This window comes from Neodiprion fabricii, chromosome 7 (assembly GCF_021155785.1).
Source record: "Neodiprion fabricii isolate iyNeoFabr1 chromosome 7, iyNeoFabr1.1, whole genome shotgun sequence".
NCBI classification, from domain to species: domain Eukaryota; kingdom Metazoa; phylum Arthropoda; class Insecta; order Hymenoptera; family Diprionidae; genus Neodiprion; species Neodiprion fabricii.
The window spans coordinates 19,599,281-19,625,346 of record NC_060245.1 but is presented as its reverse complement, the minus strand read 5'-3'; the positions used below and the strand labels follow the sequence as shown (position 1 = coordinate 19,625,346).

Sequence of the window (26,066 nt, the reverse complement as noted above, 5' to 3'; positions counted from 1 at the left end):
CTTTGGATGTTGATCGGAATTGAAAGAAAAATATTTTCTCACAATAAAACAGCACGAACTTCAAAATATAAAAATGTCGGATTGAAATTATAAAAATTTTCTAAAAAGCGAGCGCGTTTTTTCTGATTTCCAGCTCGTTAATTTCATGCTTGTAATAAAAAATTCATCCCCCATCGCTCACTGTTTGATATTTCCGGATCATTCTGGATCTGGACAACGCGATTAACGTTTTCTGCCCCGTAATTGTCGTCCGAATTTCTGCACGGATGCTCGTTGCAGATCAATCTTGAAACCGGACGATCTGCTTCCGGACATTCTCTTCCTGGTTGCGCCGGCCGGCCGTCGCTTTCCAAACATTTTACCACACGCTGTTGCATTCCTCTACCACAAGTCCGGGTACACTGTGAAATAAATGTTCGCGATAGCGATGAGAAATTTTTCATCGAGGTAAGAATCGCGGGTATAAAAGAGAAGAAGAACAGATGTTTGTCAGATAATTTAAGAATTTTGAACATTTTATTCCACGACTTGATGGAACAATTAAATTTTGCCCATTTAAAGTACGTCAGCATTAGAATTAAATTTTTATGAGACCTATCAAAATACATCACGTAAAAAAAAAAAAAATGTCCAAAATTGATTTCTCGCGATGATTATCAACGTTGTATTCTTCATTTCCTGTACGCAAAGTTCTAGAAGTCAGAAATCGAAAAAAAATTCATTCGAAAAACGCTTGCGGAAAAAAATGTGAAAACATTCATAAGTCGTCTCGCTAAATTGAGACAAAGACCCACAAAAAAAACAACGTTATAACAACAATGATTACAATTGATCGGAGAATGCCTGAGAATTTTCTCATGCTTGTGTGCGGGCACAAAACAAAAAAAAAAAAAAAAATTATTAGGTCCCCGTGGCAAAATTTGTGGAAGCTCTGCAGTTCGTCGAAATGTTGAATAATAAAGTTTTCCTATGTGTCCGAGTTTTATACTCACTTCCGACCAGTCGGATGCAAACCAAGCGGGTGGGCATGGGGGGCCCCTGCAGTGTCTTTTAGCGTCCGGTTTTTCAACGGGACAATTCATGTCGAGAGCAACGTGAAGAATGCCCCGAATTTTAGCAACGCAAATCACTTCTCTGGTCTGTTCACCGATTTCGCACGCTGCCGAACACTGGCAAGGAAATAAAGTAGTGATAATTTCTGTAAATTTCATTCGTATAGAGATGATGATAAACCCTTGTAGAAAGATAGAATTTCAAAATTTGAATTCTCTAGACTTAAAAAAGTACACTCTTTTATTTTAACACGTTAACCAAATAAAATCGAAGAATTCAAATAGTATCATGAGCAGGTTTCTGCGTGCAGATCCCGATACCGACATTTTACCGACATTTCCAATAATCGATAAAGTCGACCATAGTGGGCATAACCCCCTAACCGAAAAAAGGGTTTGTGTCTAAGCTGTGGAGCCGCTAAAATGTCGGTAAAATGTCAGTATCGGAATCTGTACGCAGAACACTCTTTATTACACTACTAATTCACCGCAAATAAACTCTCCGAGAATTCTATATTTGGTTAAATTTGATTTCCCAGTGTAAATGAGAGGATTTTGCAAGAAGGTTGAAGTAAAAAACGTCCCATTTCGGGCAGAAAATTGCCAAAATTACCCGTGTCCATGGACCGGAAAACCAGTGACCGCTGCAGCTATCGTCCGTTGTGCATTCTTGGGTTGTTTTCGGTTTTGTCGACTCGTCGCAAGTTTCCGGCGACGATGATCCGCACACGACTCGACGCCATTGAACTCCGGTACCGCAGTCGGCCGAACACTGTTTTACGGATCGCGATATGGGTAAAAAAAACACGAAAATCCTCATAGAATTACATTGTAATATTTACATATAAAAAAAAATAAAACTACTCATTATGCGAGTTGTCATAAATACTTTTTACCCTCGTAGAATTGCGAAGGAAGAACTGTTCTTCTCAGTTATTAAACTAATGGTAAAAATCTTCTGAATCATGAGGAAAAAAATGTCTCCAATGAACGACCAACACTTTTCCGTAAACCAAAAGCGATTATGGAAATTAACGAAAAAATTCTTCAATCAAATAATGAGAACACAAATGGATTTTTTGATGTCTTTCGAAAAAAAAAAAAAAAAAATTGGCCAAAAACGAAAGAACAAGAAACCGTTCAAAACAAACAAATCTGCGAACCTGCCGAGACCATTCAGTGAAGAGCCACCTACTGCCCGAAGTAAATGTGGAAATCGAATTCGAGTGCAGCGTCGGATCAACAGGTGGTGCAAGTTTCGGGCTGCAATTTCCCAAATTGCAGGACTCTTCGTACGGCGGTTTTTCATCGAGGGAACAGGGTCGCCCGGTCGTTGTTATGCAGGAAACAATCCTCGTTCTTCTCCCAGGACCGCAAGTCGCGGAGCACTGCATCATATTTCACAATTTGCTATTTAATTTATCAAAAATACGATGTGACAATTAAGAGTAACGGGTGAATTAAATTAAATTTTCTCGACTGCCTGTAGCAATTGGTCAAATAATTTTCATTGGTCTGGAAACGTTACAGAAAAACAAACTTAGGTATTCCTTGGAAAACAATACTCGATTTTTTCGAAGTTTGGCGGTTCGTTTTGCAAGCAATAAAATTCCCTTCAAATGTATGAAACGAATCAACGAAAACTGCGGAAAATGTTCTTACATATCCCGATCGATTAGTTATTGTATTGTTCAATTATATTCGTAGTTAAAAAAAAATACGAAGCTCGTAACAGTTTCGGAGACAGAATCGAGTTGCAGAGTTAGTATTTTTTACCTCAGACCAAGGCTCGGCGTTCCATTGGGAGGGACGAGCATTTTCCTCGAATACGTTTACGTCTTGGGATTTATCGATGAGCGGATCGTCGCACGGTCGCATAACGCAGCCCTCTCTCAATGGCAGGAGACTCGGCTCGATGCAAGCACCGTCGGCAACTCTCATCGTCAACGCCGAAGTCACTTCCTGGACGCATTCCATTTCGCGAGTGCGATATCCGGTGCCACAACTTACTGAACAATCGCTCCACACCCCTGCCCGCCATCTTGAACATTAATTTATTCGATTCCAGATGCTAAAAGGATGTTGAAATATGGAGATAATGATTCCCCGGTATTTTGTAAAATAATAAAAAATCAAATATCAACGTTTAACGATCTGAATATCGCTGAAAATTCCTCGAAGTTGAAAAAAAAAAAAAAAGTGGACTAAATTTTTATCTAGAACGAAGAAAAATTCGAAAAACTCTATTGACAGTAGATATCCAATGCCAGTTCTAAATACACATTCCTATACCGACATCTTACCGACACTTAGCCAAGACACAAACCCTTTTTAGAATGTTTAACGATGGGAGATATCCCCACTCTGTTCGACTTTATCGTTCATTGAACGATTTAGTTGTCCGATGTTATCGATCGACCGATAATTTTGTTGCTCTACCTTACTAACAATTTACTCTACTCCGCCGTCATTTTACCCCCTTTCCACTATATCGACGTCCGAGGTCTAGCGGAGACTCAAACCTTTTTCTCAGAAAGTTAACGATGTCACTGTGATCGACTTTTTTTCGCGCCCACGCCAATCTATTTCCAGAATGTTTTGTGAGAATTGTTTCGTCGACCTTGAGTGATTTCTGATAAGATATCGAATATAAGATAGAGCGACGAATTCATTGGACCACCGATAAAGTCGGACAACTAAATGGTCCGATCATCGATAAAGTCAATCAGAGCGGTGATATCCCCCAGTTTTTAATATTCTAAAAAAGGGTTTGTGTCTTGGCTAGATGCCCGTAAAATATCGGTAAAGGAATCTGTATCCAGAACCAGCATTTTATACCCACTATCAACTATTTCGATTACATAGGTACCACAGAGTGCAGATTGCATGTTTGTGGTTTCAAAATTTGGAAGATTTTTGTTTTCATATTAAATAAACGATTTGCGAAACTGAAACAAAATTTAATTCTGATCATTACGGTTTTTCTGTTACTAACTTCGCAGGACAGAGTCGAGTGTTGCATCTGACCGTTTGTCCGACCGGTTTTTCCAAATGATGACACCTCTTGTCGGGAACTTGCTGCTGCGACTGTTCACGAATGCAGACAAACTTAGTCGTCTGAATGCCTTGAAAAGAAATAAAATGTATGCAATCATCGAACATCCAACTCGGAAGTATAAAAAAATCGGCACGTTGTAGTAAAATCGGTAGGCAATTATACGACCTTTCGCGATCTTCAACCGAATCTATCATACCGATTAAACGAATTACGAGCCTATTTTTGTCGACCTGCACTCACCTCCGCCACAAGACCTGCTGCATTCGGTGAGGCCGTGATTTTTCCACACAAATCTACGCCTTCGTAACCGTCTTTGTGGCACAACGACTGACAAAGGCTGAGCCTCGTCGTCTGCTATACGATTTTTCACAGGCAAAGTATCTCTTCTAGATATAAAGTTAAAAAAAAAAAAAAAAGAAAAACAAAGGAAAAAAACCGTTAAAATAATTATTTTCCCAAAACGATTTTCTGATTATAGGGTGTTTCGTTTGCAAGTGAAATTTTTTTTTGTCAATTAGCTCCCATAACTGACAAACTTGTGAGTACAGCAAGAAAAAAATCCTCGCAGAAGGATATCGTTAAAATTAAATTTTTAAATCCCACTTTCGTTACTATCAAAATTTTTTCCGTTCAACAACATTAGAGGAAGACGTTGTCTTTTCTCAATTTTTTTTCAAGAGATATTCCTCTGCCAGGTTACTTTTGTTGCTAATTACGACAAGTTTTATAAACGTTTGCCGGAAGAAAAACGTTGCCTTCAAATAAATTCAGCTTATTTACTGCAGCGATAATAGTAATAATATTAATAATTCCATAATCACCTTCTCGCGGTGTATCTACCAGGTGGAAATATGTTCGAAGTCTTGCTCGTCGCTGCAGAATGTGATGTGAAAAAAAAAATGTTACAATAGGTTATTATACATAAGAGGAAATAATCTACGGTATTATTCTCAAATAAAAAATTAATTTTTTTTTTCGACGGATAAATAAAATCGCCGCGTTTCCGATACCTGCCGCAAATTTCGTAGTCCAACGTGAAGCTGTCGGCTGTTGGCCGGAGGTCAAATACCGGTAGACAATACCCGGATTTGGCTCTTTATAGAAAACCTGAGGAAAGAGATAATTTTTATGGTTTATATAATACTTTTTTTCTGCGTTAATACGACTCCTGAAAAGCTTTAAGAATTTTGGCAAATTTTTTCGATCACTCGTCTTTACCCTATCATTTTTTAAACCTATCTCAAAAACAAATTAATTTTTTCTGAAACAAGAGAAGAAAAATATTTGGTTTCCGAAATGAAACATTTTCAAAATTATTACAATACATACCGCATCAACGATTTAATTACTGACTTTTTAAATTGTTTCTCCAATTCTAAAACACTCTCGCGATTTTTTTAAAAACTTTTACCAGAACACTTACTGTGAAAAGTAATAACTGAAAAATTAACCCTGTCACTGAATTTTTGAATGTGTTATTTTTAGCGCGATTTTGCAAGGTGTCCTAATGTCGCAAGAATCAGCTATGTATATTATTTATTATTTCACTCATTTTACACATGCAGCAGGATCTGCTCAGTCCATCACGTGTTATTTTCAGCTCCGGTTGACGTAATATTATTCGTGGAATTACACATTTAGGAGCATTGCTCAAATTAACTCGCTTAACATCCAAGACAATAAAATAGAATATCAATTAAATAAGAGGCTAGAATTTCCGTCAGAAATAAAATACAAGAGTAAATGCGTATATTATATGCATATACCTAGAGGTATATAAGTAAACTAAAAATCTTTTTTGCTAACGTAACGTTTCTTGTTTTTGTTTTTTTCCCCCTCATTTGCCATTTTATATCCCAGCTTTGGATTTTTCCAGAATCGTATGAATTATTCACAAAGTAAAAGAGAAGAAATACCAATGTATAAAGATGTTTAAATTCTGTTTACAGGGTGTTCAAATATGAGAAAAAATCATCTCCCAAAACCATAAAACAACGCAAACCATATTTAACAATTATCATGACTAAAACCTCTGAGATATAAAAGCAAAAATAACGAACGATCGATAAACAATATCGCGTATACGATTATCAGAAAGCTTCAGTCGATAATTGATTTTGTGTATAGTTTGGAAAAAAAAAAAAAAAAAAACTTTACTCGATGAATAAAGTAAATAGAAAAATTCGACGACGACGATAATTGGAGAAATAGAAACACAAAAGGAAAAGAAATCATTGAACTAATTGTAAGTAAATTGTAAGACCTAACCTGTAAGAAGAACAATAATAATCGATGCTCCCCATTAATTGTCAACGATCACGATATAATGTAAAAAAATAGTTATATCAAATAATTAAAGTGAGCGTCGAGTCACTCGTGTTAACGGTACATAATAAGGAAAGAAGGCTTTTCCAAGTGTGTATATACGAATGAGTGAAATCCTTGAGTAAACATTATACCTACTCGGAGGAGATATAAAAAAATACGAGAAGAGGAAGAGCATGTGGCTCTCTTATCGAGCTCCGTAGTAGGCACACAAAGTCTGTTCACGTTGTTGTTGCGTAACGCAGGTAATTTCGTGTCGTTTCAGGTTCGAGAGAGAGAAAAATAAAATAAGAAATGAATTGAAAAAAATAAATAAATGAATAAACACGAGAATACAGACGTGGAGAACAGCGAAAAAACACGTCACGTTGAATTTTCAAAAACCTTGCGCGAGCACTCTTTCGACCAAATCTTCGGGGCGTTCAATTTCCGAATTCGAAAACTTCCGAACGCGCCTTATTCCGAATTATTGGATGGGAAAACTTGAAGTGAAAAAATCAAACTTTTACGAAACAACAAAGTTTTGAACAGTCGAAAACCCGACTACTCAAAGTTCAGAAATGCAAGATTCCAAAAATTCAAGTTACGATTGAGCAAAGTTTCGAATAGGGTAAAATTTCGAAAGTTAAAATATACTCACAGAGCGTAGTTTACTCAACGAGTGGGTGTAAAAATTAAGAAACACCGAAAACCAGAATTCCAAACGTAAAAATATAGAAAATCCAAAACAAAGAAAGATCAAAGTGGTGAAGTCTTATCAAGTCAGAAATTCACATGTTCCACAGAACTGAAAATCTTGGATCATTCGGAATTTTGGATATTTCAGATTTAAAAATATTCTCGGTTTCACACTTTCGAAACTTTGACTTATCGAATTTTTGCCCTTTCGGAACTTTGAGCGTCGAGTTTTGGACCATTTCGATACCTTGATGTTTGATCAAAGTTTACTTTCTTTACTCAAAGTTTCGCCACCAAAAAATTGCGGAATTAGGCATTATTGGAACTTTTCAAATTCGGAATATCAATCGCACTCCAATCTTCACCAACGCGCAAAATAAAACAGCCAACTTATCATTTATACCGTTGTTGTTATAATTATTATTCTTCTTGTTATCGTTATTGCACACTGACCAGTATATCGATCGGCTCTTGAAGAGGTCCTTCGGCGGCTAGGCTTTCCGGATTATGCGAATCATGCCGAGTGTAAACGAACGTGGTTCCCAAGTCTACGAATGAACCGGAATTCGCAAAGGCGTTGTAATTGCCGTTGAGAATGAAATTGCGATCTTTTCGTGTAACGGCTGAAATAACGTTAATAATTGATACTGTGAAAAATTATCCAAGATAACTCAACACGTCACAACCTAGTATAAATTTTACAAATTTGTCTTGAAACAAAAAAAAAAATAAATAAAAATCAGTTCCAAAATTTGTCCAACGGTAATTTTTTTTTTTTTTTTCCTTTCAAATTAAATCTGAGAAGATGTATATATTATTTTGTGTTCTTATATATATATATATATATATATATATATATATATATATATATATATATATAATATTGCCGAATCATTCGCTCGTCTAAAATAATCTTGATTAATTTAAACTCGCTACACGTGTATGCGAATTTTAAAGAACTCGTGTTGCAATCGACATACCAAACCGTCTAGATGAATCGCGCGTGATGTACGTGAATGTTTTTGCAAATATATTTCATCAAGAGCTCGTTCATCTTCGTTTATATTGTACGCAACGATTCAAACTATAAAAATAAATTCACCCGAACTTCTTCTCAATTCTCCGTAGTTAACTAACGCGAAGCTTTTATTACTATTATAGCTTATTCGATCGTCACAAAATGATTTACCGTTCAAGTGATAGCGATTCTTTTGCCATGTCAAATCATCGCAACAACGAAAGACGTTAGAAAATGAATTGAAAAACGGTGAAAAAAATCGAATAAAATTTTTCAAACTATGGAAACAATCACTCGTTTGTTTTTTTTTTTCTTTTTTTTTCTTTTTTTTTCTTTCAACCTATGATCCAACGAATTCTTACCGTCAATTAATTTAGTCGGAACTTTCACTTTTTAGTCGGAACGAGACGAATCGTTTCATTATTACAGGACGAATCGCTATTCGACGGTTGATTCTTACCCAAAATATTACTTGTGTTACCCAGCTGCGTGACATTCAATGCTTTTGCACCCCGCGGCACAGAAGTGACCAAATTATATCCAGGCTTCAACGTAGGCTCTGTGAATATTCCATCGATCAGACGACCGCTTGCAAAATGAATAATAAAAAGTACCTGAAAGATAAATAACTTTACTTCAAATTCAGCTGATAAATGAATAAAACTGATAAAAACGTTACAAAAATCTTTCATCTTTTCTTTTTCCGCTCCACATTTACTCGGACAAATCGCGAAGTAAAATCAACGTAAATTTCTCATTTTTAGATAAAGTTAATTACCTATTATATGAATTTGTTACAGTTCAAGAAAATCAATCCTCAAAGATTTTCGCACAAAGAGAAGGATTTCTTCATCTACGGTAGAAATTAAATCGTAATCCGCAAAAGATTCTGCGATATAATGAAAAACAAAAAAAAAAAAAAAAAAAAACGAAGCTCAACGAAACAATAATTCAAGCGATAATTCTACGAATCCGAATCATGCGTTAACAATAAATATGCAAGTTTGTTACAACAGAGGCAGAGAAATGAGATGTTATTCTTAAATAATTACAATTTATTTTAAGAACGTTGTAAATGAAAAAAAAAAAAAAAAAAAAAAAAGCTTGAACCTTTTTCGAAACCATTACGAAAATGAGATAATTATCTCGACTTGAGCCGATTGCGATTTCGAATGTTCATTTTGTTAATTTCTATTATACGTAATCGTGGCAAGAAATTTGCTGGCAGTGATATAGCAATAGACTAAAACAAGTATGAAAATTAAATGCCTGAGCCTCCAATTACCGCAGCTGATGGTTGTATACTACGCAGAGAAAGATTTAGTGTACGCGGCTTGTGACGCAATATTTAAATAGCGAGTCGTCTTTCCGACGTTTCGTGTGGCGTGCAACAGCTATCTCTAATGTAGTAAGGTGGCTGCTTAGAGGTATATCCTAAATAGAAATAACTATCAAGTGGCGGCGTGTCTCTGGCCACCGAATCAAAGCAACGAAACGGTTCAACGTCAACAGCTCCAACAAACTCGGTAAGAATTGATACCGTAAATCCTAATTTTAATTTAAAAACATGAAAAAAGGTCAGAACAGTTTCGTCGATTTGAATTAAAACAAACCTTTGAGTTAAAACTGGCTGGCTGGATGAACTAACAATTTTCCACTTCTTATTTAACGTAAATAAATTTAATAAATTGAACGAAATAAGATAAAAATTCGAATTCAAACCATCTGAGCTTCTCGAATTAGCTTTTATCATTCGCAAGCTGATTGGATATAAAGAAATTCAAAACACAAGACTAAATTTTGCAAAGTTCGAAGAAATAAAATCAGCAATTTCGAAAATTGTTGCAGACTACGGAAAATCATCGGTGGTTGAATTTTTTCTCATTTTCATTCAAGATCAATATTACACTGAAATTCTATACCAAAATTTGCTACAATCGTTTTGTTTGATCGTTTAATAAAAATTTCCAATTCTTTTTAGTGATATTCTAAACTTGGTAATAAAATCGAAAGCAAAATCAAAGCTGTATGTATAGTTACCTAGACACTGTGAAAAAAGACGAAACGAACCGTCAAATAAGAGATCTCATCAATTTAAAAATAATAAAATTATATTTTCACGTTCGATTGATAAAAAATTATTCAAATCGGATCGAACCGCTTAAGGTTCGTAATCAAAATCTGTATGATCCTCGTGATTCCTCGTTAAATGTTAACAATACGAATAATTGCGTAGGAGAGACTTATTCGGGATAATCTTACTGGCTTTTATTCAGAGCTCTCAAACATGACGCGCGCATCTCAATTTATACGAGGATAGTAATCGTCGAGGTAAGCTTGCGGCGGACTAACGAAAAAAAAAACACTTACCGACAATTTTGATTAACAGAGACAAGTTTAATATTTTTTCTTTTGATTTTTTTTTTTTTTTTTATTAATTTCTTTCACTTTCTTTTCTACAAGCAACAAGCCATTCTATCAATTCCGATTTATTTCAGCTATGCAACAGCAGCGTAATCTGTGTATGTGTGCAGAAAAAATGCATCGAAACTGGTTTTGTTTTTTTTTTTAATTAAAAATTCTAAAGCGATTGAATCGTTTCCGGAGTTTGTTGATTTATATTGAAATGCAAAAAAAAAAGCTTGTGTCATACAATTCCAGAGATAATTTTACAATCGCTCTGGAAAAATTTCTTGTCTGTTTTGCTGTTTTTTCTCCGTTCGATGTTTAAATCGTTGTTTTTTAAATTTCTTTCCTACGTCAAAAAGTGAATAACTTTTCGTAATTTTGTCACAACGTAATCGCGAATTTCATACGAGTAACGTGAAAAGCAAAGTGGACAAAAAATATTGACGCACAACAAAATCCTTAAACTTGAATTTTACAATTGCAAGATTCGTATAAACATTATATTTTTAACGATAAAATAAAACAAATTACGAATCGCCCGATTGAATTTTAAATTACTCAGTTTAATCGCATCGATAAATAAAAATTGAATTATTTTTAACATGCAAAAATCAAATTCAACCAGACTGACCTCAGTCACGAATTATGACGAGTCTTGTTAGTGATGATCGTTTGAAAAAAAAAAAAAAAAAAAAAAAAAACAATTTCCTCTTCTCGCGTTATTGGTTATAAAAAAAAAAAAAAAAAAAAATCCAACGAACAGAGAGAAAATACCAGGCGTAAAATCAGAAGTGAGCAAACCAGCCTCTGTAGGATCCTTGAGGATTATTGAGAAATCATAGAAGCGATCTCCAGACGCCCTAGCCTCTGCATTTTACTAGATAGGTGAGTCTAATTATAATACAACGAGCCACTGGAGGGATTGGTGGCAAGATGATGATGATGATGATGATGATGATGATGATGATGATGATGATGATGATGATGATGATGATGATGATGATGATGATGATGATGACGACGACGATGATGAATACAGGCGCGTAAAACAGCAACATATATACATTCGAGATGCTGCAGAGACTGGAGAACATCCGCGAAATAGCAAAACGAGTCTTGTGGTGTAAATTCAAGATACGTAACGTGCGTTATTTTTCCCTCACGTCTGTCTATTGCGTCATCGAGTGGTCCATTCAGTTTCGGTAACGCGGTCGGTTACGTTACGTTTTACACCGTTTGTATCGTATTGTGAAAACGTATATTCTCTTGAATTAACTACTACGAGTAACCGATTTTATTATCCAAGCACAGGTTAACCATTTCAGTACACACATTTTCACCTGAATTTTCTTACTCGGAGGTTTTTTTTACAATGGCGCTGATTACACGAATCTGAATTCGGAATTTTGATCATTTCTAAATACAAGATGGTGGATCTAATATGGCGTGTGTAGAAATGAAAAAAACTATATCTTGAGGTATTACTTGGACCGATATTCCCAACCAAACGTGAATCTTGATGAGAGTATATTGAACGCTTCGCGATCAGACAGAGAATTTGAAAAATGTCAATCGTATACGGTAATTCGTTTTTAATAATAATAATAATGCCAAAAAGTTCTCAACAAATTGTTTGACCAAAAATTTGTTCAACGCATCTCATATGCAATGAATTCATTGATTTTTCTAAATACCTAACAATTTTTTTTTTTTTTTTTTTCTTTTGAATTTCCGGCGATTTTGAATAATTCCGTTTTCCAAAATTTTCCATCGCTCTATTTATAAAACTATTCGTTCCGTGCCTCTAAAACTTTTTCAGTGTCACGTATACGAAACGATTTACGAAAGCCTATCCAAAAATTCTCAAAAACAGGCTTTTTTAAATCGTCGCAGATGCCAATAAAAAAAAAAAAAAAAAAACACCTATTCGGAAAAATCAATGAATTCATTCTGTGTGTAATAAAAAAAAAAAAAAAAAACGTCACTAGAGGTTTGTTGAACAAATTTTTGTTCAAACGATTTATTAACAACTTTTTGGCATTATTATTATTATTATTCAGAACAAATTATCTTATCGACTCGGTTGCGATTGTTTTTTGTTTTTTTTTTTCTTTTTCAGACTTTTACATGTTTATTTTTTCAACTTAAACCTTACAAACATACCAAACCGCTTTCAAATGAACATTTGAAATTATCCGAGTGATATTATACAACGACCATTCACTCCCGTCTAAACAATTGTCACTCCAAAACATCGTTTTTTATTTATTTATTATTTTACCAACCCAATCGCGGTGCAAAATTTTATCCACATCTTCGAATAATAATATCCACACTTAATCTGAGTTTACGTGACTGGAGGTATAAATATACCGGACGAGTGCGTTATTTTATTTTTCATTTTTTTTTTTTTTTTTTTGTTTTTTTCAAAAACTTTTCACGGACTTTGTGCGATATTCTGAATTATTAAACTTGTCGTAATTGAGATCAGTTTTGAAATTCGATTAATCTTTTTTTCTCCCTTCATTCTTCAACGACGTGAAAAAATGCGTCGACCAAAATCCGTCAAAATATTTTCGTTGTTTCAATTTCCGCTGCCCTGAAGTTTTGACGCTTCTTTTTCTTTTCTTTATTCACCTTCTTTATTCCTCTGAACATTAAGCTCACAGTCATTGGAAACCCGAATCACGTACAAAGTGAAAGACTCGGATTGATGAAAGATTTCTGACAATAAATCTTTATCACCGCCACACAGTTTGTATGATTATAAAAATCTCATTCACGCGATCGATTATGAAATCAGAAACGGCAACGAGAAATCACCACTGTTTTTCCGTCATCGGCTCAAGTACGACTACACACGCGCATATATGCGGAACATTTCATGTCAACTCGATCAAAAAAATTCTGCATTAAATTCTGAATCTTTTGCCACAGGAACGCAAAATCTTTTTTGTAATTTTTCAGAACGTTGAAACATGGTGTTTTGTTTGTTCAAAATGTTTAAAGTGCTTTAAAAAAAGATAGAAGAAAAAATCGCCCCATTGTGGGACGGGTGTCAGAATAATCGGGACGAAATATAAGATTTTTGAGAAATTTTTGAGACTTTTAAGAAATGCCAACATCTTATATATCTAATCTTATAATACACATAAACGGTTAGGTACATAAAAATGGCTTATCTGAAAGCGAGGACCCTCCTCTCAAGAAGATCGCTGGTGAAAAAAAAGGGAAAAAAAAAATGTTGGTAAAATAAAGCAGTCCCTTTTTTTATTACAATCCTTTTTTCTGAGGGTAGGTCGTAAACACATAATTACACAGGTGGCAAACCGTTCTAAAGTTAGATAAGAACTCGACTGTACAACAACGCCGCATCGATGCGTGTTTCGTCTCAAAATTGTCATCCTTTCATCTTTACTCGTCTCAATGTTCAATGTAAATTTGAAACACCAAACATTTTTCAATCTCTTAAATAACGTACGAAATCTCACGTGTGTCTGTGTGTAAATATATATATGTATAAATATTGAAGAAAGATTATTTCAAATTGGAATATATTCATAGAATAGCGGTAAATTTGAATTTTTACAATTTTTCAATTTTCTTATACCAAAATTATCCACGCGTGACACTTTTCTTCTTTTTTTTTTCACGATAATTAACAACATATATTCATTCATAAAGTAAGACGGAAAATGATAATTTCGTTGTTCGTAAGAAGAAAATAGAGAAAAAAAAAACGAAATTATAATGAAACATATCCGAATCAAGTAAAATCGAGTGTAGTTGAAAACGAAAAAAAAAGAAAAAAGAAAAGAAAAAAAAAAATAAGGAAACAGGGTGGAAAAAAATCGGACCTTGACCGAATTTCGATGATCAATCTGTTAGACGTAAATCGTGAATGTGTATACACAACAATCAATCAAACTGTATAATTATACTACCGTATAATGTATACATTATATATATATATATATATATATATACACCTATACCTATTAGTCCCACGTGTTATTAGATTACGTACATTGGAATGATGATAAATTGGCTCGATTCCAATGATTAGCAGCGCTTAAAATCAAACTCCACGCTTATACATATATTAGAAACTGTGAGCGCCAAATTTTGAATAAAAGATTAGTACATTAAAACCATGAGGAATTAGTACGCATAATAAACTAGCAAGATAATTAGTTAAGGTGGGTTAAAAGCAAGTAGCTATCGGGTAAACAACATTCACCGCAAACAAGCAGGTTTTCCTTATCCCGGTGAAAATTCTTCTCTAGAAAATTGTATATCATAGGTACATATACCGTCGAAGAAATGTGAAAATACTTTTGTTTTTTTTTTTTTTTTGGTTTTTTGTTTTTTTTTTTTTTTTAATTAAGAATCGAATCATTCGATATTATCCATGATATCACCATTTTCGTCTGATACCATTCGAGTAGAATATTTTTTCCTTTGAATCCAAAATTTTCTCTCGAAATTCGTTTTTACTAAAAAAAAAAAAAAAAAAAAAAAAAAACATAAGAAAAAAGAAAGAATGATTTTCAAAGCAAAATCCGATTCCACCGGTTTGAATTAATTACAAATACCGTGAACAATGCGTAAGCCTGTAGGAGAACAGAAAAATTGATAAATAAATAAAAAAAAAAAAAAAAAATTGGAATAAAGAAACGAGTGAAATCTTACCGAGATGATCAGAGAATTGAAAACCGACGACCGCTGCATCCTGAATTCTTTTCCCATCGGAAGATGACAAGAATATAAATATTGAACAAAGTTGAGTATAAAAAAAAAATGAAAAAAAAAAAAAAAACAATAAAAAAACTTCAACCTCCCGTAATTCGGTCTCAAAATTATTTCACTCTCGATCAACGTATTGCAATCTTGACTCGCATGTCTGTTTCACAAAACTTTCTCACTGTTTCTTCTTCAACTTCACCACGGATATATTATATGTCCCTCTGGAAAGACAAAATAATTGAAATAAAAAAAAAAAAAAAAAACATTAAAAAAAAAAAAAACGCACAAGCGCGTGCGCGCGCACACACACACACGACGTATTAAAAATGTAAAACATGAATATAAATGTGAATTGTAAATCGAATCGAAACACGTCAACGCGGACGTTTGAATTTCACCATTTATTACATAGACGCGTGTTTAATTAATAAAACGTATGAAATTTCGGGTATATCGTGAGGAATGTTTCGTTTCTTCTTCTTCTTCTTCTTCTAATTATTATTATTATTATTATTATTGTTTATGTAGTTATTGTTGTTATTATTATCATTATTATTATTCCCTCCGTCGATACGACGATTAAGAGACGAGAAGAGAAATAATCAAGCGATTGCCGTTAGGCAAAATAAAAAAAAAAGACGCAGCGGCACACGCCGTGGTTCTTGGGACAATGAGCTCGGACGGTTTGGCTGTCAACCCACTCGGGTACCTACGTACGTACGTGTATGTATAAGATAATACCGAAGAGTATGACAGGCCAGGCCGTGTCTTCCTATATACCGCCTAGAGCTTCTAATCAGACGGCAAATGTAAACAGTCAGCAAGGTTCCACCTTCGTGCAGAAATCTATAGGACTTGTCAAACGACGTGAAACACAATCTGAGCAATATCGACGCGACGTCGACGAGGGAGAAAAACGATAAAAAAGAAGCATGGAAGAAAAAAAAAAATAAAAATCCAAAACACTTTTGAGGCAATTGAATCTAGCGATGAGAAATTAATTTTTTTTTTTTTTTTTTTTTTTTCTACACATCAGGGTGAGCCAAAAAAACTAAACTATCGAGTCTATGGCCTTTTGAAGGGACCGTATTTACCGAGAAGAAAATCTCTCCCGTTTGGAAAAAATTTTCGATCAATTTTAAAAGGTGTCGCTGGCCGTTTGAAATTTCCGATTTAAATGACGGGTTAAAAATTTTTTTGTCTTCGTTAAATATGCTACAACTTTCGAACCGTTTGAGCTAAAAAAAAAATATCAAGGCATATTCATGTGGGGCATAAAATTGTCTAAAAAATCAACTCCAAAGTGTTTTTTATAGAATTTAATGTCCCGCAAGAATATGCTTGGAAATTTTTTTTCAATTCAAACGGTTCAATAGTTACAGCATTTTTAATGAAACAAATTTTTTTTTTTGCGTATTACTTAAATGGGAAATTTCAAATGGCCAGCGACACCTTTTAAAATTGAGCTAAAAATTTCTTCAAACGGGACAATTTTTTTCTCAGCAAATAGGTCCTTTTAAGACCATAGATTCGATATGTTAGCTTTTTTAGCTCACCCTAATATACGTCTTAAAAAGATGTAGTCACAGTTTTTTGACCCTCATAAAATTACAAAGTCTTCGATTTCGTGAATCGAATCTTGCTTTATTCGTTGTTGCTTCTCCGTTTTTTGTTGTTTTTTTTTTTTTTTTTTTTTATCAAACTCTTTTAAAAACGCCACATTGACAGCATCGTTCGTTTACACATCCAGAGACATGGTATCGAAGTTTTTACACATAATACATACATAAATGTATACAACCTGTGTCTGAGAATGCAAGATGTTAATCAACATTCGTCGAGGTATATTTAACACTAGAAAATACAATATTGTACGTCAAATCGGGTCAAATTACGTTATACCGTAATATTATTTATCGCAGAAGCATATCGCCAAGATGAAAAACCACGATATAAAAATCGCTAGGAATGCGAACTGTTTTTTTTTTCTTTTTATTCTTAATCTTCCTCCCCGAATAAAAGCGTGTCGTCGCAAACTAACAATAATACAGGCCTTGACTTCACATCGACATATTTTCGTTATCACGTATACTGCATATATCATCGGTGATTCATTTGCCTACAATAAGATCACTGAATTTTTCATTCCCTCTGTATCTCTCTCGATCTTTCGATTTCAATAAATCAGAGATAAAGAAGCTTGTGACGATAGAAGAAAAAATCAAAATTAAAAAAAAAAATAAAAAAATCCACGAGATACAAATCTCACGTACGTTATATCGCATATAATAAACTGCATACTGTATCTGCTTTGATTTTTTTCCACAACGTATTGGTTTATATGAATAATTATCAGTGCAATAAAATATTCAACTTTTATCACAATTATACCGTGAAATATTAAATTATACGGAACAATTTCATCCGACGAATCGTAAACCGCAGCTTCCGGAACTTGTTACGTTACTCCGTGTCATAAGAATAACAAATCAAGTCGACAACGGGATAACTGGTAAAGAGTATGTTTAAGTTATTCCCCATTAGCGTCGGTTCGTTAGATTCGATCGTTCCCTGATCGTTTTATGCGCCTCGTAGTAGAATAATATATATATATATATATATATATATATATATATATATATATATATTACACCATGTATACATATACTGTACGTATGTGTAACTATTTAGACTGTGATCAGAGCTGATCCATTAGAGCGCTTCAAGAAGAAGGAGAGAAAAAAGGAAGGAAGAGAGAAATAGAGAGAAGTCAGAGAATGAAGAAGAAGAAAATAACCGAAAAATTAGTCTGACAGCAACGATAATTCTGTTCAAGCATATTTAATTCAATCTACGCTGAGAGAAATTTTTACTTCCAGTTACCGCTCAGTCCTTAACTATTTTCATTTTTTACCAAAAATTTAACGCTCGCGCAACGATAAATTGACGTTAAAGCCTTGCTTAACTAAAAAACTAGAGTAAACCTCAAAAACTGATTTTGCGTTGCAATTGCCAAAAAAAATATCGACGATAGCGCAAAATGGTTAAGCGTACCTCGTTTTTCGTAGTTCCAACAATATTCAAACGGTTTTTTCAACGATACCTGTTTTACTCGATTTTTCTAGTTACTTTAACAAATGAAATTTTTCTCAGTACAATCATTAAAGTTACAGATATATATATACGAGTATACATGAGGCAAGGTGAGATAAATTTCTTGAAAATAATTAATCATCAATTTTGGGAAAAATTTCGTGTACACCGTGGTGAAAAAAAAAAAAAAAAAAAAAAAAAAATAAAAAAATAAATAATCAAAGCAATTTTGGGCAATTTTATTTAGTTTTTTTTTTCTTCTTATCCCATCTCGTCATCGTCGTTGAAATTCACATGTGTTTTACGGGTGAGTGGCATAAAATTTCCAGCCTTCGTCCCTGGTATGCACAGTTAATTACACGAAATTAGATTAGATTAGATTAGATAAAACGACATTCTTATTAGACGGCTGGTCTAGATGCTCGTCGTCGTTTCGCCGTGTTTTTAAAAACATAAGAAAATAACTAATGTACCGACAAAGCGTAATGGTATGAATTCTAATTTTTCAAGATTCGTCATTCGCATATACACGCATACATATACATATATATATATACACACACACGCACTAAACACGTGTACCAAAAAATGTCTAATGCAGTCAAGTTTACTCGGCTGAAAAAAAAATACGAACTTGGTCTAGGCATGTGTAAAAAGAGAAAAAAAAAAAAAAACAAAAAAAAAAAAAAAGGAAGAAAAAATATTCTTCCATTTTATAAAATAAAATCAGAGTGAATATTTCGTAGGGTGATCGTGATACGAACGCGAAAAAAATTTATAACATTGGTGAAAGAATCGCGCGACGATCGATCTTTCACATTAAAAACAAAAATTTCAAATTTTACACACACAATCTCGTTTCCAAATTTTTTTTCTCTTTCATACGACCCAGAACAATGACCCAATTTTACATATCATGCAATCTGTAGCAGTTGATGTTAAAACGAATCCAACAACCTACAACAAAGATTATTTATTGCCCTGCAATAATTCACGAAATATATGACTGGTGAAAAATGTCAGTTTAGTTTCGAATTTTTCTCTGCAGCTGTATGATAATACACGCATTAATTTTCCTATATCTGAGAGCCAAACTTTTTTTATCTATTCATTTATCACTGTTATACAATATTCTTTTTTATAATTTCGCAACTTTCAGTTTCGCTTTTCGACAATTTCAGATACATCTTTCGTTTTTGTTTTTTTTTTTTTTTTTCTTTCCGGCAAGTCGAAAGAGTTGTATTTTCTCACCGATGCGAAAATACGTTTTCACGACGATAGAATAATTCAATCGAACTTAAACAGCTCAACGAAAACTTTTCAATTATAATAAATTAATTTCAAATCCTCCAAATTATTGAGTGGAGAAACGAAACGGATTCTAGATCTGGATCGATGAATTTTGGCAATGCAAAAAAAAAAATCTAGACTCAAAACTTTTTCTAGAAATCTCGCCCATATTTTTACGCCTATACGTGTCCAAAGTTGTAAATACATAAGCAGCTGTGTTTAGATAGGCAAGTACGTACATTGAACGCACTGCGAAATATAAATATATACAGTTTGAGAAGAGGAATTCGTGTCTAAGGTGCCTAATTTATTTCAAATACTTACAATCTTGCTATCACGCTGCATAGAATTTTTTATTTTTACCCACAAAATCTAAGGAAAGAATTTTTTTCTCATTTTCACTTCTAATATATAGATCGAGATAAGTTCAGTATTACCGGTATACAATCACGTGAACGAATATCAAAGTCAGTCGAAAAAACGTCACGAACGTGTTCGAATTTTGTTAAATACATTTGTTTTGTTACATTTTTATTTTTTTATTCATTCTATTTTTTATTTTTATTTTTACAAACCACCATTCTATGAGTTCCAGACAAGATTCGAAAATACCGAAATCATTCAAATTCGTTATAACTCGTCGTGGAATCTTTTTTTCAACTCGTTAAAAATATTTTCACCTCGCGAAAAATCATCGATGTCGTATAAAATTTTTTTAAACACCTGAAAATCGTTTCGGCGGAGATTCTAAAATCGATTGAAAAAATTTTTCATCCTTCAAAAAATTTACTTTGAACAAACTATTCGAGCAATTTCTCGGAAATGAAAATTAGTAAAAATCAATCCTCCCAGTATAACGCAAATTCCTATATTACATTTATAACTTTCTAATGTATAAAATATATATATATATACAGGGTGTCCATTACAAAAAAAATATGCTCAAATATATCGAAAACTAAGCATTAAATTGAAAACTATTTCAGGCAAGCGTCCCAGTTTTTGGGCCCGGGGCCTCTGCTGGGCCCCTTGGGGCCCAACTTTTGTTGTTCGAACACGTTCCATTTTTCACTGCATATTCTTATTTCTCGTTGAAAAGTGAGTGACTTTTACGCTTGGTCATATTTTAGTTTTCGTCTTCGAAAAAAGATTGTTCAACATTGAAAAAATGTTCGGGCACTTGTTTGCAACAATTTTTCTCCGAAGCATTTAACAATTTAACGCTTACAGTTTCCGATATATTCGCGTATATTTTTTTTTTTTTTCCAAAATATGACACCCTGTACATAATATTCATATGTAATTTTTTAATAAATCTTCAACGAACAATAAATATCCATCAAACGCAATGTACGCGTGTGTCCCTCCCGCCGATTCCTTGGCCTCTATATTTATAACATAATATATAGTTTCGCACCAGAGTGTCACCTCTGCAGTTATATGCGTTATTTTTAAATTTCTCCCCGGATTCATTATACACAACGTCATAATCCCAATGGAATTTCAAGACTTTTCATGTCATCTCGTTTCCCTGAAGAAAACAACGTTCCGATGCGATCAGGTTGAACGAAGGCAAGATTTTTGGAATCGAGTACGTAACTTCGATACGAAAAAGACGAGGAAAAAAAAATTTATACAATATTCCCAGTGAATTGAGAATAATGAGAATTATATCTCGTGAGTTTTAAAAAACGTTCGTGATTAACGAAAAAAAGAGCAAAAAAAAAAAAAAGAAATTTCAATTTACTCTCTCGATCCCAAATAACAATTCGTTGAGGATGAGAAAACCAGCTGAGAAAAAAAAAAAAAAAACAGAAAAAGAAACGGAAGAAGAAGGAACGAAGGAAAGACAAATGTAAGAAAATTCGAATACCTCAATTACTGGAGATATTAAGACTCGTTCTCTGATTATTATGAGTGTATGCTAATGCTAATGATTGCAGAAAGTTGAACCCGGCGAAGCTAAGTTGAGAGATAAATCGATAATTAAGGTAGATCAGGCATACTATTATAATACGGATTTTGCAGAAATGAAAAAATTTGATATGGTAAAGTGTAGGATAAGTGGTATTTCAGAGGCATTTTATATATATATATATTTTATATATATATATATATATATATATATATATATATATATATATATATATATATATATATATATATATATATATATATATATATAGATATATAGGTACAGAAATATCTGGTCCGTGACATTTATTGCTCAGGCAGGAAAGTTCACGAATGAATGTACGTCCGCGTCTCACGGTTTGATAAAATAATGGATGTATAAAAAGCACTCGAAATAGGTATACCTTTTAGTAAAGCCCGTATTATATACAAAGAATGTGTATGTTTTATCAACATCCGTGCGCTTTATACCAGCCGTAATGAAGCGGTTGTTTTAAACGTCTCTAAATCCCGAGAGAAAGTATAAAAAAAGTTTAACAAAGAAACGTAGAGATGTGAAATGAAAATCAAGAAGTTGCTGGAAGAGAATGAAGTTCAGGAAAATCGTCGACTAGTTCGCCGGTTAAATTATAGTTTGTATAAGCAAATTTTCTCGTTAATTCTATCGAAGAACCGGTATTCGATTTACGATATGCAAATATTTATACCACAGGCAATAATTTACTCAATTACACACGCGCAAACTGTATATTACAATATTCTAACGTGAGTTTGAAAGTAAAAACAAACTTTACCACATACTTTTTGAAAATGTTTTATCTTTATCTAACACGCTGAATAATATACTTTTGTACAATGTAAAATTCATCGCTTACACATGTGAAATAATCAGAAAGATCTTAACCCCAAAGTATGAGAACGAATTCGTCCAATCGTACTTTCTCTAAAATGATCGGTCGGCTCGATTTTCTATCATTTATCAATTTTTATTCATTGCACGATCAAATATTTCATTATTCTGACTGTCGGTATATCAAAAAACAACCTCAAACTAGCTACCTCAATTTTTGTACAATTTTCGCTCACCCCTCAAGTGGGTAAAAAACAGTCTGGAATGAATTGTTCCGAGATGGCCAACAAAGGGTTAATTATTCTTTCTTTTTTTTTTCCTATTATTAATACAGAAACGGCATGGAGTATAAGGACCGAGCGATAAGAGAAACTAAAAATTTCTCTCAGTGTAATGAAACGGTTCGTTCTTAAAGTTCAAAGAATAAATTAGCCAGCGCGAAATGAAAAATAAGTAAATTTAAAAATAAACCATTTTTGAAGCAAACAAATCAACATATCAAAGACTCGCACAATTTTTAGACCAGAACAGTTTAACTATTCACGTACTATACATTTCGCAATATCTCAGGAATAACGAGCGATAAATAACCGTTGTTGTAGGTCGTTGAATTCGTTTCAACGATCATTCGTAACTTGAGAAACCCAAGAATGTGTGCCAAACCGTTTAAAAGAGTTCACCTACGCGTCATTCAGTCTTTTAAGAAAAATTAAACTCAACCAATTCACTGACTGCGTTTTTCCCAACAATCGTCAAAGTAATTATTTCTGTGCTACTCTTATAGAATTCGAAACACTCGTTCCAAATAAAATAACTTGTATTGTGAACGTATTTGTTTATTTTTTTTTTTTCAATTCTTTTTGGACAATTAGGTGAATTACGTTAATTTCGTGACTTGTCAGGAAATGAAAGAAAAAAGAAAAAAATTAAATTCTTTCATAATATTACGAAAAACAAAACGCAGAAACAGAGAACGTATACCTAAATCTACGAGATAGTTTGTCTAAACGACAAATTTTCAATGCTCGTAATTAAATCGCGTACGAGTTTAAATTTTGCCACGGGAAAAAATATCTTTGGAATCAATTTTTATAACTGATCGAAAATATGAAACCCGATTTCTGATAAACTGGTGAGAAATAAAAGTTAAAAAAAAAAATTTAATGTCATCAGATATTCCGGGATGATCGATGACTAATTTCAATCGTCGAACGATCGGCGCCACGTGAATAAATAAATAAACAAACAAACAGAAATGAATTGAAGAAGAACAATCAATCACAGCATGTTACGCGAATACTTATTTAATATATAATTTGACAGATCGTTGTCATGTGTCGTAATAAAAATTCCATATTCTACAATCTTTTGCTACACATGCGTTTTGTGTGTGTGTGTGTGTGTGTGTATATATATATATAATGTTATTATGACAATATATAACAAATAAATAGATAAATCGTCGTTTATTTTACGACCATTACATATACGATTCAGTTACAATTTATCGTCTCTAACCCCTAAACCCTTCTACAAGACGCCGCGACGTCGATTTGTAATTTAAAATCGTCTCGCAAGCTATTTATCATTAATTTCGATTCACAATCACGTCACGTGTTGTTGTACATAATATAAATGTATCGGGTTATACATAAGATAAATAAGCAAAATTGTTTCAATTATTACTGTATGGATCAAGCAAATGTGACGAACAATATGACGAATTTGACTCTTTTTTTTTTTAACAAAATTTAAAAGCAAAGAGAACGTTTACTTATTCTTGATAAAAAAAAAAAAAAAAACGAATTAAAATAAAACACAAAAAAAAAAAACAACGATCGACATAATTTTGCATACACTATACGAGATTATCGTTTGTCAAAAATTTTCACATCAAAATACGTGATAATATGCATATATATATATATATATATATATCATTATATACATATAATTATAACAGTGATCATATGATAATTGCTTTTCAAGTCAATAGCCAATAACGTCGTTTAAAATTCAAAAATTAAATTAATTATCCGCAAATCCAGGCGCTTAACAACATCCGGTAAATCATGGTAGGTATCTATAAAACTTTGCCGTCGATTAAATCCAGAACCACATAAATTACACCACAGATCTGTACATGATTCACTTTATACTCCATATATTCCTCATCTCGTTAAACGTTCAAATTTAACCAACATTAGGGTTATTAAAAATTTATACGTATCACAAGAATCATTACGAACAAAAAAAAAAAAAAAATAAATTAAAAAGAACGTACAACCTGATTACGTTGCAATATAATATTAGGATAAAAACGATCGGTTAAAAAGATTTTTCGCAAGTGTATCGCACTGTTCGTGAAGTGGCACAAGGTTGGAAAAAAAAAAAAATTACTCTGCAATTATTGACGGCAATTAAGCTAAAAAATAGCAGGTACCTAAAAGTCGTTGGTTTAAAAACCGTCTCAAAGCACGTGAGCTAATTTAAACCTCGAGGACACAAATTTTTTTCACATCGTCAAAAATTTATGAAACCGTATCGTTCAAACAAGAAAAATATTCCAACCCTTGTCGAGAGACTGGAAAAAAGGCAAAAGAAACAATAAGCCAAAATTATATTCCTCCAAATTTTTCTTCACCGCGTAGGTGAGAAAAACTGAAAAAAAAAAAAAAAACAAAAAAACCAAAAAACCTTCGATATCAAAGTTACGTTACGCGTGATTATTGTTAAATCCGTGTAAGGATGAAATTTTGCATACATGTATTACGTACATATTATATTATATAATACAGTCGGAATGTCGCGCGTTTATAACACACCGCATTTATACAGTGTGTGTGTGTTTTTTTTTTTGTTTTTTTTTTTATTTTATTTTATTTTTTTTTGCGTAGCTGTGCAATTGTAAATTATGTCCCGACAACCAACGGCAGCTGAACACTGCCTGCAAGCCCACCACGTTCAACTGGAGTCCGAGACCGACGTCGCTCCAACTTTATACGGAACGCCCTGTATGTATGGATGTATGTGTGTATACGTCCATTCTACTACAAAACCAGGGTTACTACTATATGTGTGTATATATATATGTATATATATATACACACACACGCAAACACACAGGCATACATGTGCACATGCATTTATGCATTCATGTACGTATTATGCACCTATGGATGATTATGCAGGCGTTACTCGCACACATTTCAAGCATCAGCTGCTGTTAACATGCATGTTACACACCTTAAATTCACCGCCGCGGACGATTTGAAGAGGCAGCCTCATCATCATCTCGCCACTCCCTCCCCTCTTTAAAACGATTTTTTTTTTTTTCCCTATCCTATTTTAGTTATTTCTATTCTTTTATGTTTATAAATTTTTAGGTTTCTTCATTCTTCAATATAGACATATATATATATATATCCAAAGAGTAACGCAAAATGAAAACAATTATTTATGGAAACTGCAAAGAAAAATCTCCAAGGATTTCCGTACGGTTAAACTATCGCGCGAATTTCTGAAACCTGCGATGAACCGAAGAAACAAAAAATTATCTTGGTTCTTTCAATTTTTATATTATTTTACTTTTATTTCTCTCTGTTCCTGCTCAATTTTCACAGTCTAGTTATA

General features: G+C 33.3%; 1 protein-coding gene across 5 annotated transcripts; it reads right to left on the bottom strand.

Moving 5' to 3' along the window:
- Positions 1–130: 130 nt before the first annotated feature.
- LOC124186800 (ADAMTS-like protein 4) lies at positions 131–25,375 on the bottom strand. Of its 5 annotated transcripts, none has more exons than XM_046578810.1 (13): positions 25,358–25,375; positions 15,233–15,507; positions 8,592–8,745; positions 7,567–7,736; positions 5,121–5,217; positions 4,932–4,983; positions 4,351–4,496; positions 4,048–4,177; positions 2,829–3,093; positions 2,216–2,440; positions 1,666–1,824; positions 993–1,169; positions 131–401 (listed from the first exon to the last, which is right to left on the bottom strand). In XM_046578810.1, the coding sequence occupies exons 2-13, from the start codon at positions 15,287–15,289 to the stop codon at positions 144–146; spliced, it is 1,890 nt and encodes a 629-aa protein (XP_046434766.1). In that variant the 5' UTR covers positions 15,290–15,507; positions 25,358–25,375; the 3' UTR covers positions 131–143. The 5 variants fall into 5 exon arrangements, with proteins under 5 accessions (XP_046434766.1, XP_046434768.1, XP_046434764.1 ...); XM_046578812.1 differs by lacking the exon at positions 25,358–25,375 and adding an exon at positions 25,211–25,290 and having other exon boundaries at positions 4,351–4,493; XM_046578808.1 differs by lacking the exon at positions 25,358–25,375 and adding an exon at positions 25,211–25,289.
- Between the last annotated feature and the right edge of the window lie 691 nt (positions 25,376–26,066).

Coding starts and splice junctions, on each gene's coding strand:
- LOC124186800 (XM_046578810.1), bottom strand. CDS start 15,289: ATGGGAAAAGAATTCAGGATGCAGCGGTCGTCGGTTTTCAATTCTCTG. Junction 3,094..4,047: donor ACTCGACTCTGTCCTGCGAA/GTTAGTAACAGA, acceptor TTAATGTTCAAG/ATGGCGGGCAGGGGTGTGGA. Junction 402..992: donor TTGCATCCGACTGGTCGGAA/GTGAGTATAAAA, acceptor TTTATTTCACAG/TGTACCCGGACTTGTGGTAG.